The 19,307-nt window shown below is 34.3% G+C and overlaps 1 protein-coding gene across 3 annotated transcripts in view; it reads left to right on the top strand.

Annotated features, from left to right (window-relative positions):
* LOC126780664 (uncharacterized) overlaps nucleotides 1–19,307 on the top strand; it is a 57,730-nt gene that overhangs the window by 23,076 nt on the left and 15,347 nt on the right. For all 3 annotated transcript variants that reach the window (XM_050505292.1, XM_050505291.1, XM_050505293.1), the window contains exons 5-6: nucleotides 4,851–5,007; nucleotides 15,505–15,599. In XM_050505292.1, the coding sequence (XP_050361249.1) occupies nucleotides 4,851–5,007; nucleotides 15,505–15,599 (252 nt within the window). The remainder of the gene's footprint in view (nucleotides 1–4,850; nucleotides 5,008–15,504; nucleotides 15,600–19,307) is intronic.

The following is a 19,307-nucleotide window of genomic DNA, read 5'->3' as shown; positions in this document are numbered from 1 at the left end:
TTATAGTGTATTTGGGTTTTTCTCGGTATATAGATGTCCTTTGCACGATTCGGAAGGGTTCTAATCCCTACCGTGCGGTGCTTCGCGCACTTAAGCAGTACTGTAGTTGAGTCAACCCTAGGCTCTAAGGCTACTTCGTACCCAAAGCAGAGAGTTCATCTTAATCCCGGCCACCTGCCAGAAATGTATACCTCAGACCCTAATCCCCCCGCAAAAACCTATTGTTTGAAGGGAAGAGAAAGCTGAGCAATAAAATAGCTCGCGCATAAGGTACGCGCGTCATTTACTCTTTATAGCTGGCAAGCATTTCGAAGAACACATGTCGAACATGGCAATGTGCATCATGAAAAGGTAACTAAACTGCGCTCCATGCGCTAACTTGATGATCGAAGCAGTTAGGCAATTCTTTCTTTTAGCAATCGTAGTATGATATCGATTGATTTCTTCGTGCATTTTCCATTCATTTCATTATTATAATTGAAACCAAAATGGGTTACTTTGGTTTCAATCAACTACCACAACATGACGTATTGAGTTTATTTTTATTATCTTGCACTCAATAATTCTGGTACTTATTTGTCTGTACTTCATTTGTCAATTTAAAGAAGCTGATTTTTTGCAACTTCTTTTACTTGAAACTTATACTATACGTAAAATATTTTTATAATTTTAGAAAAAGCTTTATTCAACTTTCAGTTTGCTGTTTAGTTTTTAATGCAAATTTTTAAGAATGACACGTTTGCCCTTTAAGCTGAATATTGGAAGCGCAAAAGTCTTCAATAAAACTAACAAACATCGAATAAATAAATTACGTAAGAAATTTCCTTTAGTAAATTCTTTTAAATTATGTTATTCCTGATTATATAAGTCGACATTTGTCACACACTCTTCATACAATTTGAAATTGAATAAAGCAAAACACGTTTAGTAAACTTATATTATAACCATCATCCTCATGATGATTTCAGCATATTTTTCATCCACTAAGGCCATTAACAGAGACTAGTATGAGAGACTAACTAACGCAGGAGCTATGATACTGCTCAATTCTCAATGTGTGCAAGCACTAGTGGACTTTCTACTCGGAAATCAATCCGGGACAATTGAAGACGTGAAACTGAAGACGTAACGTGAAGACTTGCCACCGAATATTTAATGTTATGAGTTGCAAATATTAATTGGTAGTTTTGTGTTAGTAAGTAACGGAATTAAATAATAATTAATTTTCCCCCAATCCAGTACAAGAAATGCTGCGAAATATTTATCTAACTAATAAACATTTCTAGTATGTTAATGCAAAGCCTTAGGGGCTTTGTTTAGGGTATAAAATGGCTTACATTTTTCCGATATTTCGATTTCCGCTACTTGAATGTGTTGGCTTCAAAAATATTTCCTTGATAATTAAATATTTTGAGAATTTTGAGATAAAATGGTAACTAGAGAATTATATTCTAGAAAGTTCACTACTTAACTTTAAAGTAAAAGAATGTATATGTAGGTTCCTCTAAACGTGAGAATAATTCGTTCGAAAATGAATGAGAATCATAATAAATAATTATTATTTATTATTAATAATATAGTTCTGGAAATAAATTAATAATAATTCTTGTGATCTATTGGCCGAACATTAATAAAATTTCTCGCGTAATTGGTATTTTAAATTATCTCTTAACGATACGATATCGATACGATACGACGTTGTACAACGATATCGCATAGTTGAAATCTACAATGTACATCGCATTAAATCAAAAGACGATGTCCGACGTCACTATATTTTGTACCCGCGCAGCACACTTTTCTATAAGGGCTGATAATAATTGATCAACAACAGTATTAACATCGTGCGTTTTGATTATCGAACATCAAATGTGCCGCAGGTTTGTATTGTTCAATGGCGTGCATCGTACCACAACGCGATATCGTGTCGTTTGTATGTGTTTTAGCCCTGAGACAATCTAATCACAGGGACATCTTAAATCAGCCGATCGACAGAGCCTTCATAAAATAAATTATAAAAAAAAACATGTTATAACGCTTAATATAATGAACTGTTTTAATTTTGTTTCGTTTCAACGTATTATTATTAAAATATTAATACCCGTACTTTGAAAATTTTCTTAGGGGGTGTTTAGTTAAACACTGACTTTTCTCTTTCTTGTCACAGCATTGTTAAAATAGCCACTTTGCCATTTATAGGTAAAGCCGTAAATATTCATGATGGTTAACCCTTGAAGTTAAACCTTATACACCAACACCGTTGAACCAAAATAAGGAATTCATAGTTTAGGAAGTTTTTATTGCTTTCAAAGTCAAAGTCTAATTCAAGTCATTTATTCAAAAGAATAATTACACTTACTTATTGATTATATAAAATCCATTATCGTTTCAGAATGATAAATCAACTATATGTAAGTCTTAATTTAGATATTTCAACATCAAGAACATTTTGGCAAAATCTATGGGAACAAATAGGTACGCGAAGGTGAACAAAATTAGTTACAAATATTTATATTTAGTAAATTTATTAAATATAAGAATAAACAGTTATTTGTTCTTTATAATTAAAATTTCAAAAACCCAAAAAGTCTTTCCACAATTTCTGGTATTAAAAGGCTTTTAATGTTTGTGATATAAGTAGGAATTTTCAATGTTTCTAAGTACTAATGATGGTAATGGTAAAAGTGGTTCGATAAAGGTTATGCAACTCAAGACAACAAATGCCAAGTAAAGGCCAGCGAATTTTGTTTAAAAATTCTGTAAGGTTATTTGCGGTTAATTGCCCCCAGTTGCTTAGGTGAAACTTGAACGTATATTAACTTCTTCGTGCCCGACTTAAAGTAACACAAAACAAACATTCAAACTTCTTATTATAGGGCGTTTATCAGAGTCGAATTTATAAATCGAAAGCGACTAGAACTGTCTGATCAGATTTATATTTAGAATAATATTTTATCAACTTTTGTTGATTTGATTATTAAATTTTACTAAAATAATAACGCTTATACCTAATACTTTGTCGAGCAACATAGGTACGAATCACCTATTGAATGGTGATTTAGTAATATCTCAAGCTATATAATACAGTGACCATAATAATATTGACACTCGATATCCTTAACATAATATCTTGTCTGAATATTAGATAACAGCTTTGTGAACTCGCCATAAATGAGGTATCATATTATACATCCTTCTGTACAATATAGTAAGAGCCTGTAAATGCCTCATGAAAGCTCAGCAGTGCTGATCCGTGTTGAACCAGTTCAGCTAAAACTAACGAGTTCTAGACACGGCCATTGACCATATCGGATCATGATTGATCATATATATCACTGAACCTTTTATGTTTTTGTTTATTTACTCCATATTTAATTATGAATATTTTTAAATTTTACTTGTTTTTATTTTTCTTTAATCACAAATTCTTTAACTACATTTTTATACACTTTATCTCATTTATACTTATACTAATATTATATAATGTATATAGAGGTAAAATTTTAATTTGTTTCCTTGTAATGGATAAAATTTTGATTTTATCCATTACTAACGGAAACTACTTAATCGATTTAAAAAACATTTCACCTTCAAAAATCTATATTTTCAGCTAATAACATAGGCCATATTTTATTTTCAAAATAGAGTTCCTACGAAAATTGCAATAATGTAACCCAAGTTATTTAGGGTTTTCCTATAAAAGTCATTGTTTGGAGTGCGCTGCAAAAACTATTGATGTATTACATTTTTATAGTACGAATCTCTAACTAGTATAATATATTAGTATATATTTATTCTTAGTAGATAATAATAATATCTACCAAGATAATTGTAATATCTACCAACCCGTACGAACTCTGGGCGAGGCGCTGGTCGTAAATACTTTTACTTTTACTAGTAAATATATGAAAGGTACCAACTGAATTTTCAGCGTCTTATTGCTGCAGGGAAATGACAAATGTCTTACAAATTCAAAATTACTGGTGGTAGAGCTTTGTGCAAGCTGGTTTGGGTAAGTACCACCCACTCATCAGATATTCTACCGCAAAACAGCAGTACTTGGTATTGTTGTGTTCCGGTTTCCGGTAAGTGAACCAGTGTAATTACAGGCACAAGGGACATAACATCTTAGTTCCCTAGGTTGGTGGCGCATTGGTGATGTTAGCGGTGGTTAACATTCTTACCATCACGTGGCCCATATTCTCGTCTGCCTTCCTATTCTATAAAAAAAAACTGTATACCAATTTTTTTTAACTATTTTTCATAATAAATTTGTCTAGGAGAATATAGCTCATATGTATCTATACTTATTTGTGTATTCAATACTTATATAAACGTTATTGAAATGTACAAGCAAGCATATATTTATTCGACGCCTTTTCCCGATTTTTTTTTAATTAATAGGAGGTAAAGTTATCTCGAGAGGAAGCTAAATTAACTTACATAAAATTTAGTTCTTACCGTGCTATTAAGTGTAATTTAGGTCGAGTGATGAGTTGGCATATAATTTAGTACCAAGCGAAGCGCCAAGTTAAGGCAAAGTTACCAAGTAAGAATAGTAAAATATAAGCGAAATGTGAAATGCATGGAGATTACCTTCCACTAAATACTTTGTGTTGCTATAATCATATAAAGGTTTAGAGAGCCAGCGTTATTAAATGCACAAAAATCATAGGATACTAAATATAACACTTGGTGACTTATGAATAGTTCGAGGAGTGATTTAAATTTCTTACACTACGATAATGTTTTGTTTGTAGAAGTGATCGCTTACCTGTTTTTTTTTTATTATTTAAGAATGAAATATACTTATTTGGGAAAAACAACTAAAATTATTGGAATGTTCCCAGGCGCGCCTTGAGGTGGCGGGTATTTTGGAGGAGTACACCAAGCACGGCGTGCCTACTTTACAAGGATTTGACATCGAGCCTGTTCCCGAAGAAGCTTTCGCGTACCTCCTATGGGCATCCAAGGAGCTGAACTACCAACAATTTTACAATGTGAAAGGTAAGTGCTTACTATAAATTTACTATTAAAACAAAACACATGATTAGGCAAAAAAGACAACTGAAAAGTAGTGTTATAGAAAGCTTATTAACTAAATATTTTTGTCACAAATTGGACCCCTCTATTCTAATATTATAAGCCGAAGCCGATGTTTTTTTTTTTTTTGAACATGCTCAAGTTTCCGGTTTGAAAATATAAACTTGTGTTGAATTGCCCATTAATTTTTAATATTATATACTAGGTACATAAAAATAAAGAAAAAATAAAAGCCTGGAAATATGCTACTACTAAGGCCTCCTCTTCTTTTTGAGAAGAAAGTATTGGGGCTACGTCATTACGTATACATACGTAATAACATTTTATTCAGGTAAAACCACGTGAAGCAACTGTTCATGTACAACGTTAATCCTGTTACACTAAGTTTCTTAGCAGCTGGTTATCTGGCTCTCTATACTTTTTAAACAAACGGGTTTATTTGGCTTAATCTGTTTGTTTTTGGAGTATGGGTCAAAATTATTAATCGAATTTTTACCCCCTTCCTCTTGACCGATTGATCTAACATTTACACTGATAACAATACAATTCAATATGTTCAGTATCATTGTATATTTTCTCACGACCCCCTCAATATATGTAGTAGAATACAGTAATTCAGGAAGAAAATCTAATCTAAGATGGCCGCTGGTACAAAATGGCGGATTACATATTCCGTTTTCAACACCCCTTTAATGTAATCAAATAAAATAACTTGAAAAATAGAACAAAGTTTGTTTGGTTGGTTAGTTGGAGCTTGGTTGGTTAGTGGATTATAGAGTTTTATCAATTTATACATAAAAACTGATTTCTAGGCATTTCATCAAAATGAAGAACTTCGTTAATTTGGAATAATATGATAAATGAATGTATAATAGGGTGGACAATAATGACATGTCGTTAGTGTTTTCTCCTCAAAAATTGTGCACATCTTGTTGTTTTAAAGCCATATATTTTCCAGTAAAGTTGTGTATCTAGGTTCGAGATTGTTTGAGGAAGGTCAATTTTACGTGACACTGAGTCGAATAGTGTTTGAAAGGATTATGTATTGAGGAGTTAGACTGCAACAAATTGTCAGGGAAGAAAACTTTTAATAATGAGGCACTACACAACTGATAGAATGAGAATTATTAAGTGATAGAATATAAAAAAGAATATAAAAACTTGAAAATAAAAGAGGTTTATGTTAAAAACGGTTTTATTTTAAAAAAAAAGAAAAATAATAATGATGCAGATAGTCCAGTCCACTAAAAGCTAAAAAATAATTAGGTAGGTCTCCAAAAAATATCGTGGAGCGTATATTTCTTAGTTGGCGAGTAAATATTGTCCCATACACTTACTACTTAATTCAACCACAACAATACTTCCAGGTCTGGTTGGACAGCTCGATTTGAGCAACGAATAACTTTGTGAAAAACCTAATTAGAAAATTTTAAATATTGTATTAAGCCAAAATTTAGACTCTATCCAGTCAAGTCCGATTTGCCGTCCTGTCGAATTAAGACAATTTGGTACTTGTATTTGTGTACTCACATGTACTATAATATGTCACGCGTATTAAGTATAAAACTATTCAACTACTTTGCTAATATTCAAATTATGTAAGCTATTAAAGGCAAATTACAGTTTGAGCGACATTTAATCCAAAATTTGGCAAAAGACACTAAGATTTTGTCAATACTGTCACTTACTTAACCCTAACAAAATATGTACATATGTAGTTATATAGGTTGCGGTATTCGTTTCTATTAATATACAATGTATCTCAAACATGATGTAAATCTTTATAAAATTTCTCACCGATCCATATCGAAATATAAAACTTTCAACGACAGTCCTCGTTGTAGCGTTGTTTCACTTTAATATTTTCCTATTCGCAGCGACGTATGGGAAACTTTGAAACAGTTCCATCACAGTTACGTCGGCTTACTAAGTATCAAACTACCTACCTATTAGACTATTATTACTACCAACGCATACCTTCATATATTGCTAAAACATTTTACATATTACGGCTTTTTTTGTAGTTTCATAAAAACAAAATATGTTCTGTTAAAGAAAAATAAATTAATATACGTTGACGTTTAAAATAAATAAATTCTTATACAGGATCTCACCTTACCTTATTTAAGTGTCTTTCATTTTATTTAACTTAAACATAAAGTAAAATACCGTGAAATCTCTTAATAACTTTCACAATGAGATCTTAGTTAGTTTTGACGACATTATTTATCTAACTACTACTACTATCCACATAGAATTCAAATAATCTATTTTAAGAATCTGCCGATGACAGAGCGCTTGTTAAATGTATTCGCTGACATTTAAGCCTGAATTGAAAAGGACATGAGCAATTTCTGTATGGGCGTATAATAGTTATCGAATATAATGCACTCCATGATCTTTGGTATTTTTTATTCGTGAATATTATAATATTAGCACATTAACTTGCTATAAATAAAATACTCAAATAATTTGGCATTACAACAGAACAGACGTAAAGATTTTCATAATTCATTAAAGCCTTAAACCTTTTAAATCACATCGCTGGCAATAAGTGTATAAATTTTGCTATTAAAACTTAAGACGCTTTAAAATAGTGAACAGTTGTGAATTTAATAATATAATGTTACAGTTAATTTTTTTGGTTATATTTGTTGTTATAGAAAAACGAAAAAAAACAAAAGAGTATAAATAAATATACCGTGAGTATATATAAATATAATTGGCCGTGGAGTACCGGCTTAGAATAGTACTCCCCCAATCTCATCCCGTGGGTGTCGTAAGAGGCGACTGAGGGACGGGGAAAAGGGGGGATGGGCAGCAGCGTCCCCCCTCCCATAAACATCTTACCCCCCTACTGCGCTCGCCAACACGCCTGCCCAGCGCGGCGAGTATGGGCAAACCCCTCCCTTAATGGCAGATGCGCCCAAAAAAAGGCCCCCAGTTACCGGCAAGCCCGCTAGGCCCGACCAAGGTAGCGGTCGCGGTATCGGCAGGGCAGGGGGTGCTAAGAATCACCGGTTCACGGCAGGCTACCGTATAAAACGACTGAACATGGCAACGTATAATGGACGCTCGATGAGGCTGGACCATCACCTCGCCGAATTAGAAGTAGAGTTAAGTCATATAAACTGGGGTTATCTGAAGTCCGAAGACAGGGGGAGGACACGATAACTCTAGAGTCCGGTAACTTACTCTACTTCCGCGAAGGTGATAACCTCTCCCAGGGTGGTGTCGGTTTTCTAGTCAAAAAGGATCTCATTAGCAGCATTGTGGAAATCAGTAGTGTGTCGAACCGGGTAGCGTACCTTGTCCTAAAACTTTCCGACAGGTACTCCCTGCAGGTCGTACAGGTATATGCGCCAACTTCGACATACTCTGATGATGTGGTCGAAGCGATGTACGAGGACATCGCAAAGGCCCTCAACGACACTTCGAAGGCCCACTACAATGTTGTTATGGGAGACTTTAATGCTAAAGTGGGAGTACAAGATAGCGGTGAATCGAAAGTCGGACCTTACGGCTTGGGCTGCAGAAATCACAGGGGGCAAATGCTGGTAAACTTTCTCGAAGCGCAGGGGCTTTTTTGATGAATTCTTTCTTTCAAAAGAAGCCTCAGAGGAGGTGGACCTGGCGAAGCCCCGATAACGTGACAAGGAACGAGATAGACTTTATCATTTCGAATAAAAGGCACATATTTAGAGATGTTTCAGTGATCAACAGGTTTAATACCGGAAGTGATCACGGCTTGGTTCGAGGCACTCTAAATATCAACTTAAAAGCCGAAAGATCGAGAATGATGAGGTCTACTCTCCGACCTACCATGCTCCAAGCTGCTCAAGGCTCCGAAAAGTTCCAAATGGAACTTCAAAATCAATTCACCGCGTTGGAAACCATAAGCAGCATTGATGAGAGAACCGACACGCTGGTCAAAATACTGCAAAACACATCCCGCAAGTGTTTTCCGCCACAGAGAAGAGACAACGCACCAAAACTCTCTGCTGAGACACTCGAGCTCATGAGAAAACGACGAGAACTACCATCGTTTTTGTCAGATAAGGCCTTAAACCGAACAATAAAAACGCTGACGCGACGCGATCTCCGACGCTCCAATACCCGTGCCATCAAGGCTGCGATTGAGCAAAATCGGGGATCGATAGTGTTCGCTCGCAAGTTTGGGAGGCCGCGTCTGACAAAACTTAAAACTGAAAATGGTGGGGTCGTTACCTCTAGGCCTGAGATTATCGGAGAAGTAGAGAGGTTTTATGGGCAGTTGTTCTCTTCAAGATCGGATAAACCCATGGGAATCAGTATTGATGACCAGCGCGCCCCTCTTATGCGCCATTACTCCGAGGAGCTCCCGGTCGTTGACCAAGGAGAGATTAGGGCGGCTCTAGAACAGCTTAAAAACAACAAATCTCCGGGAGATGACGGAATCACAACAGAGTTGCTTAAGGCAGGCGGGACTCCGGTCCTGAAAGAGCTAGCAAGCCTCTTTAATTCCGTCATCCAACATGGCAAGACCCCGGAAACGTGGAGCGGGAGTGAGGTGGTACTGTTTTTCAAGAAAGGTGATAAAACCCTCTTGAAAAACCACAGACCAATCTCCCTCCTGAGTCACGTGTATAAGCTGTTCTCAAGAGTCGTCACGAACCGTCTCGCCAGACGACTTGACGAGTTCCAGCCCCCAGAGCAAGCCAGCTTTCGATCAGGCTACAGCACCGTGGACCACATCCATACTGTTCGGCAGATTGTGCAGAAGACCGAAGAGTACAATCAGCCGCTGTGTATGGCATTTGTGGACTACGAGAAAGCCTTCGACTCCATCGAAACCTGGGCAGTGCTGGACTCATTGCAGAGATGTCATATCGATTGGAGATATATCGAGGTACTGAGATGTCTGTACAACGCCGCTACAATGACTGTCCACATCCAGGACTGTAAGACGAAGGCGATCCAACTGCGCAGAGGGGTGAGACAGGGGGATGTAATATCCCCGAAACTGTTCACCGACGCGTTGGAAGACGTTTTCAAAACGCTGGATTGGACTAGGTATGGAGTCAATGTAAACGGCGAATACATCTCACACCTTCGATTTGCCGACGATATCGTCATCATAGCAGAGTCGCTGGAACAACTCACCGAAATGCTGCGTAGCCTAGGCGAGTCTTCCCGGTGTGTCGGTCTCGGTATGAACTTGGACAAGACCAAGGTCATGTTCAATAGGCATGTCGTGCCGGGACTGATATACGTCGAGGGGAAACCTCTCGAAGTTGTTAGTGAATATACCTACCTAGGACAGATAATACAAGTCGGTAGGAACAACTTCGAGAAGGAAGCCGATCGAAGAATTCGCTTGGGATGGGCAGCATTTGGCAACCTTCGTCAAGTCCTCAAGTCGTCTATACCGCAATGTTTGAAGACGAAAGTCTTCAACCAATGCGTCTTACCTGCCATGACATACGGTGCCGAAACGTGGACACTAACTGCGGGACTAGTCCACAAATTCAAAGTCGCTCAGCGTGCTATGGAGCGAGCTATGCTCGGAGTATCTTTGAAGGATAAGATCAGAAATGAGATTATCCGGAAAAGAACCGGAGTCACCGACATAGCTTGCAAAATTAGCAGGCTGAAGTGGCAGTGGGCTGGTCACGTATGTCGTAGGACCGATGGCCGTTGGAGCAGACGAGTCCTAGAGTGGAGACCGCGAATCGGCAAGCGCAGCGTAGGGCGCCCTCCAGCCAGGTGGACCGACGACCTTAAGAAGGTGGCGGGCACCAACTGGATGCGGAAGGCGGAGGACAGGGAGCTTTGGCGCACCTTGGGAGAGGCCTATGTTCAGCAGTGGACAACGATTGGCTGTTGATTGATTGATAAATAAATATTTATTTATTAGAGAAAACAAATTCAAGCCTAAATATAAGTCTAATATTTTACAATTGCGGCTTTCAAAAAATATTTACCTTTTGTTACATTATTTTAATATTCTTCAATTGTTATAAATATGTTGACAACAACAACTAATAGCCCTGTTCCCTACAAGATCTAAAACCTACAATCTAAAATAGCTTCCAAGACAGAATCACGATGTTCAGTGTCAAATAAAACATAGGAAAAGTAAATTCGATGGCAATTCAGTGGTTGATGCAAATGCTTATGTTAATGCTTCACTAAATAACCCGAAACGTAATGCAATTCAGAGTCCAGTGTTATAAGTAACGTTATCAAGTGATAGATGGTATCTATCGCTCTATCCGTAGAGATAAGCGGGGCTCAAAATTATTAGAAACTAATCGCAAAAACACAAACATAGTAACGAAGAATCTGCTATGACATGAATTTACTGGCTTTGTGCAAGCTCAGAAATTTAGGCTTTGCGCAAAACTACTTGTAGTACTTGGTATTCTTGTGTTCTGGTTTGAAGGGTGAAGAAGCCAGTGTAATTCCTGTAATTACAAAAGACATAACATCTTAGTTCCCAAGGTTGGTATCATATGGGCGATGTAAGCGATGGTTAACATTTCTTATTGCCAATGTCTAAAGGCGTTGGTGACCACTTACCATCAGGTAGCCCACATGCTCGTCCGCCTACCTATACTATAAAAATGAAAAAAATAAACAATACTGACATTTGACTGAATTTTGATCTATTATAGTGGCAGTTAACAAATCTACTTTGAAATAATCTTGCATCATTTAATATTTTGAAATAAAAACTGCCAAGTTCAGAAAAGCTAAAAACCACATAGTAATTAATTTCTTCAATTTTTATTAATCTAAAAGTAAATGAATGTAAGAAACAAATCGTATAAGAAACGTGAACATTTGTTGACATGAAAATAAATAAATAAAAAATACATAGCACACTATTACAGATAAAGTTTCGTATAATTTGATGACTATTTCTATTTTTAAATTTATACCGATGTTTACTTTATAAGTCAACCATGAAACGTGCTGATAACGCAGCGATATCGAACAAGTTGATGCTTTAATTATAGTGAAGGTTGGAATTTTACGCCTTCTAGGACGTCATAAAATCCATCGTAAGGTCACTACGTTAACTCCTTTTGTAAAGCTGCTCAACTAAGGGTATTACAACTTGCGCCTTTTTAAATGACCAATGGCATTACGTATCAAAATTAAAATCAAATTTAAAGCTTATGGGCAGACCAAAGTGCAACCAATTCTTATATATACTCCTCAAAAAATCTCCTTATAACATTAACATACGCAAAATCAATTTATATATTTATTGATGGCGTTTGACTTTAAGACCTCTGGGTTCATGATTTTTCTATTTAATAATAATTCAGAATATATATTACCTTTTATCTTTTTTACTAATATTTTACCTTTTTTATAACAGATATAATAGATTGAAAGAAATTAATTGCGCCCTTGAAATCACTTGGCCAGAGTGTTGATTTGATTTGCTTTCTACTTACTAGTAATATTGTACATACTTATATGCTCATTGCAAGGGTTTTAAAGGTTATATCGTGCCGTGATCAGAAATAAAAACAAATTTCATGAAAATAAACTCCTGAAAGGTGGAATTATTGAACGGAATTAGTAATTAAGTGACACCTGGTACGAGAAGATTCATAAAGCTAGCATATCAGTTATGCTACTTCAGTACAGCTTCAGTACACATGTTTTACGAATTACAACTTTCTAGGGATTAGGAAATTGAGCAGATGGTATTATATCCGGAACGACAAAACATACAAATATAAAATTTGAGCTGGTATATTCTTTGTACTACATCTTTCAATAAGAACGGACTTAAAGGGTGCGAGGGTAGATTAAGAAGTTGAGTGTTTTTTCTGAAGCTATGAGTCAATATCATTAAATCAATATTTGGCAAAGATTTATATATTAAAGGTATAAAAAGGCAAAAAATAAATAGGCTGATAATATAGAATTAAATTGACCCGGCAAAGATATTAATTAGCGGTCAGTACGACGCCTCTTACCGTTAATTAAATCTTGTAACTGCGGGTGGAGACAGTTCTAAAAAAGTGCTATAATTTAATAATTTCTTACTACTCATAGCTTTATTATATAATAATATTTCCTGGGGCTTTCAGAATAGAATCGGGAACATATCGTAATTGTTATAAATTAGTACGATTTCGGTCACTAAAAAGTTAGTGAGTTTTATGTCGAGAAATTACCTAATTAGATCTTTGGTCATGTGAACTGTAACAGTAACAGTAACAGCCTGTGAATGTCCCACTGCTGAGCTAAGGCCTCCTCTCCCTTTTGAGGAGAGGGTTTGGAGCTTATTCCACCACGCTGCTCCAATGCGGGTTGGTGGAATACACATGTCTAATTTCAATGAAATTAGACACATGCAGGTTTCCTCACGATGTTTTCCTTCACCGTCAAGCACGAGATGAATTATAATCACAAATTAAGCACATGATAATTCAGTGGTGCTTGCCCGGGTTTTGAACCCACGATCGTCGGTTAAGATTCACGCGTTCTAACCACTAGGCCATCTCGGCTTTCATGTGAACTGGCTATACATAAAATCACAAAAAAAACATTGCTACGTAGTACGTAAAGTATGTACAATATCAATTTCAAGGCATCACGCAAAGAAACATTAATTGTTAAAGTTCTGTCGATGATTTATGTCGACAATAACAGGGAATTATGGTCTTAATTAAAGACATTACGCTGGCAAATTTAGTAACAATGAAGCTATAAGAGAAAAGAAATTAAATAGCTTCAGATACCTTTAATCTAATGAAATATTTCTTTCACTTTGTCTCACTTTTACAAAGTATAATAGAAGCAAATCCTTCTAATTGCTGCCCGAACCTTTCATCTTTTTATGACATTGTTTGTTCATCATTAACATTTCTCAAGATATTTATGTTAAAATATCAGTCAACAATAATCTGATATTTTTGTAACATTGTTATTGCAGCGATATATTGACATAGATAAAATAATATGTCAACTTAAAGTGCAAAACTATTAATGATTCGAATAATATATTTTGTTTTCAATACCATTCACTTACATCCATCAATGTATTGTTTGATATATTTTTCAATAATTAAGGCCTGTTTTTTCATTTATCTTTTTTTAATTGTTATAAAAAATATAAAAACAAATTTCTGATGGTAATTATTTTTTGTAGCCTTTGCCCACAGCCTGCTGAAACTAATCATGTAACTTGTTTACAACCATAATGCGCCGCCACCCGTGTGTTATAAGACATACCTCCTTTGTACCTGTAATTACAAACAAAGACTCAAGTACAAACAGAGACTCAGCAATACAATGTATTAATGTTTTTACTATGTTATGTTGAATTTTATATTCATAGTGAATAATAATTGTTTAAACAAACACTAAGGCAAAATTAACTTACTGGGATAATCACAGTCGATTAAAATGATAATTTCAATCTGAACGAGTATGATTTTTAAACGTAATTTTATTAATTAACTATCGATACCATTTGCAAACAACCACAAATTGTTACCGAGAACATTGAAATGTTTATTTAATATATTTAAAAATAAATAATATTGCAACTGGTGCTTCGACCTAGAAAATTCCTTACGATGATTTTACGACGCAGCAAATAGTAGATAGCCCATAAAATTAAGGGAATCTTTAACGAACGTCGGGACAATGTTAGAACAAAATTAGTCCGTTTTTATTTAGTTTCAAAGTAACGTATATTATATAAGATAATCTAAAATTGATAGATATAAAGGAAAACTTAAATGATAGAATTGATTTTAGTAAGCCATTGATTTTTGATGAAGCATTATAAATCGATAATTAATACTACTTTTATTCGTAACTATTCCAGTTATGAGTGTACCTAACGATATTCGAGTGTACCTAAGTTATGTTAAATGATATATATATATATATATATATATATATATATATATATTTCTGTATTATTATAAAGTTACAGAAATATATATGATTATAATAATATTTAGCCTTCATGTGTCCTGAAACTATAAATTATCATGTGAAGTTCTATATCAATTCATTGTGATAAAATAATAGTATGATTATAATATGTGATAAATACGATGCTGATTAAAATATACGTACGTTAATTATGTACCTACATTTAAGGATATAGAATTTCTTAATTTCACGGCGCTGTAAATATTTCGTATTCTCTGTGAATTCTTCACTCACTCCTAAACGAAACTAATTTTAGAAAATAAAGAATATAAATAAAACCATATAAATTATCCTTCACTTAAGATTAAATTGACTTGACATTAAAGCTAAATTATTTTTTATTATTGATCAATTTCTCTGCGATCGGCTTACGACATTTATAATATTAGTAAGATGAAAAAGTAACATTTTTAACTCATTGGCTTCCCATGCGAAAATATTCTAAATAATTTATTATAGAGGTCCAAATTTTGACAAATCACAACACACCATTTTTTTATTGTGTAGATTTAACAGAAAAGGAAAGAATAAGACAAGCTGGTATTAATGAACTTGTTTATACGGAGGCGGAATACTTGAAACATTTGATGACTATGCTCGAGGTAAGTAAAACTGTTTTTAATTCATTTAAGATATTACACGATATAACGTCAATACGAGAATCTGTATTATTCAAAAATATGACTCATTCTCGCTAAATATTTACAACTTAGTATTGAAAAGGTATTACGACAGTTACATTACAGTTTATGTTATATATATACGTAGCAATATTAACTATGAAAAAAGTAAGACAATTAAATACAATACGTTTCAAGTTTTCGCTTTGGAATTTCGATGTTTTTAGAGTTGTAAATTATTTTTTAATAAATTCTCAAATTTATACCTGACCTACTATTCGACTAGTTTAAACTTTTTTACTATAAATAGTCTTAAATATTAGGCTTTTTTAACAAAGTACTCTGTATCTGTTACCTCATTTAGAAACCACGTAGCTACTGAGTTTCTTGCTGGTTCTGCTCGGTTGAATTCACATTCCAAGCTGATGGTAGTGTTTGACGATTCAAAAGTAGTCGTAAAATCATTGAATTTCATATTTCACAAATAGATTTCATTTGATTTAAATAAAAAATATATTTCAATAAAAACAATATCAATCGATAAAAAGAAAGCTTACAAATATTGTCATACAAATTTATGTATATTTTTGTTTTTAAATTATAAGATTTCTATACAAATCCTTATTTCTACCTTCGTTGGCGTATCTTAACTGATATAGCACGCAAAAAAGTCATTCATCAGTGATTCAAGTTAGCCGGCTGAAGGTTAATCCCCAAATATCGAGGGTACGAGGTTATCTGAATGATGAATGTACGTCTTTACGAGCTAGAGCATATTTATCTCACGTTATTAAAACGTAAGCTTTACAAACATCATTATACAAAAAATACTAACATAACTAACATAGAAACGAAACATGAAATTTATATGAAAATTAGAAATATATGACTTAAAGTACAAGAGCGGAGTAAAAAGTATCGAATCGATTTAATCCAGTAAATTAAAAACCAACACGCTGTTTTAATGCAATAACAGCGCTTCAAATGTGTAAAAAAACCTACCGTAACCGTAACAGCCTGTGAATGTCCCACTGCTGGGCTAAAGGCCTCCTCTCCTCTTTTTGAGGAGAAGGTTTGGAGCTTATTCCACCACGCTGCTCCAATGCGGGTTGGTAGAATTCACATGTGGCAGAACTTCAGTGAAATTAGACACATGCAGGTTTCCTCACGATGTTTTCCTTCACCGTAAAGCACGAGATGAATTATAATCACAAATTAAGCACATGAAAATTCAGTGGTGCTTGCCCGGGTTTGAACCCACGATCATCGGTTAAGATTCACGCGTTCTTACCACAGGGCCATCTCGGCTTCGGCCAAAAAACCTAACTGTAACTGAATTGAACATTGTTCATATTTTCTTTCTATATATGTAAATACCTAATCAAATGCATTTTAATTATATAGTTGGCTTGCTTATAAGACTGTAGATCTCGAGATCCTGGGTTCAAGTCCCAATGGGTGGTGCCAATAAAGTTTAGAAGTTGGTAGTGTTAAAACTCCCGCTCCTTGGAAAGTCATTGATTTTTGGCGAGGGCGCAGGAGAACGTTGGTTACAAGGGATACACCCGTGACGGAATCCTGTGTTTGCGCACATGTAGCCGTATTCCCAATATAGGCACCGTGACCGACATCGGTCAAAAGTTCATCATCACTTAATACCTCCTTCCAAAATTATAATATTAATTTAATTAGCAACTATATGCTTCCTATATTAGTACGAAAGCTGTTTTGCTGTAGAATATCTGATGAGTGGGTGGTACCTACCCGGATGAGCTTGCACAAACCTCTACCACCAGTAAACTTAAATACATTTATAAAATTTACTTAGTTACTATTATGGTTTCTGAAGTTATTTTGTTCTTATAAAGAATAATTTATGATGTGAGAGTTCACAGATCAGATTATCGGAATTATCAGTAAATTTTAATGTACGTATTATCGTACTCGCACACTGTGTTATTCAGCTAAATATTTATTCACGATAAAATCCAATAGTGCTAAAAGCTTTAATTCTAATAAAATGTGTCCGCTTATATTATGTAACAGTTCAGTTGAAAACTTTTTTTAGGTCATTGGAAAAAAGAACTCTCGATACTTTCAAGCTGGTAGACAGTCTTGTCGTAAATGAGTATTACGTTTCTCAAGATGTAATCCATTATATCATTTTTTCTTTCTTTTATTTCATTTTTTATTGTAAACTCTATTTTCCTCTAATATAATGGTCGTAAATTGTCATTTTCGCCCAAAGACAACTACTGAAAGATATACGATCCATCTTAAGGCACTGCCAACCGTACGAATCGCCAATCTATCTATCTATTCTATCTATATGTCACTTTTGCTTCCAATTATTCGGGCTTTCGAACTATTAAAACACAAAAAATATTGGCGGTATTACTGATTGGGTGGCAGGTTCCCAGCCATGCGCGGCTGTACACAAAGTGCGACTAATGAAATATATTTTTTTTCAAATAGAACCGCAATATAATAACTATTAGTGGACTGAAAAAACATGCTGTTGCATTTCTTATTATATTTTTCGATTTTAATATCTACTCGAGTATTCAATGTTGATTATTTTTATGCTTCAATTTGCAATGCATATAAATCTGTTTTAGCCACGTATGTGCATGCTTCATACAAAATTAAATAGTATTGGCGTTTAATATAATGTACATTTTATGCAATGGAAATTTAATCATTATTGAATTTGTTATGTGACAGGATATATTTCATGATTTTCATTATATTAGTGATATTTCATAGGATATTTTGTTATGGATTTTCGTATTCACATCTAGCTTCGACTCGGATAAGAATCATCAGATCAGTATGTGTATTAGCATCAGATACTACAATCACGTTCTCACGTTGCCCCCTTCTTTAAGATATAAATTTTATAAGCTACTGGTTCATCAAAAAATAATGCATAATTTTTCGACCAGTCATAACATGACCGAATAATATTTATCCTATCTAAATATAAATGCCAGATTTTTGACCAATTTCAAATTCAATTTCAACCGATCAGATAAATATAGATTAAAAATGTTGAACTTCCATATTGACGAAATATATCTGTAATTTACAGTATTCTCCGTATAAAATCAACTGCAATCTAAATCCGCAACAATAAACGGCTGTCCACAAAGTAGTATTTTAGTTAAAACGATTTTAAAGTAAAATTTTGATCATTCCTTGTATAACGTTGAAGCTAAAAGTTAAAAGTGAAAATTTAGCTAATTAAATATATTACAAGTCAAGGAGGATGGTATGTAGAAAAATTAAGCGAATCATCTGCCACACATCTGCTTGTGAGTGACTTCAAATTTTATAGTGTTCCTTTACCATGATACTATGAAATTATTACATATAGTACCTACCTATACTGTTAGCATAATATCTTTTAACCGATCTTCTCAATGTTAATTTTAGCTTACTAGCAATATATATTTAAACACATATATATAAATATTTAAAGACAAAGTTCCTTTTTATCCCCTGTTTGACAACGGATTTTTTTTTGTCGTTAAAACGTTTTGTTGACGAGACGATTGGTAAGAAAAAAAGTTGGAATCGACATATTGAGAATAATAATAAAAATGCATATCAAAAGAGATCGCCAGAATAACTATTCGCTCAAATAATATATAAATGTGAGTTTACGCATTGATATAATACATTTTTTAA

This window comes from Nymphalis io, chromosome Z (assembly GCF_905147045.1).
Source record: "Nymphalis io chromosome Z, ilAglIoxx1.1, whole genome shotgun sequence".
Lineage (NCBI taxonomy): Eukaryota > Metazoa > Arthropoda > Insecta > Lepidoptera > Nymphalidae > Nymphalis > Nymphalis io.
Note: the sequence above shows the minus strand (reverse complement) of the source record. Positions and strands in the feature narration are given on the sequence as shown.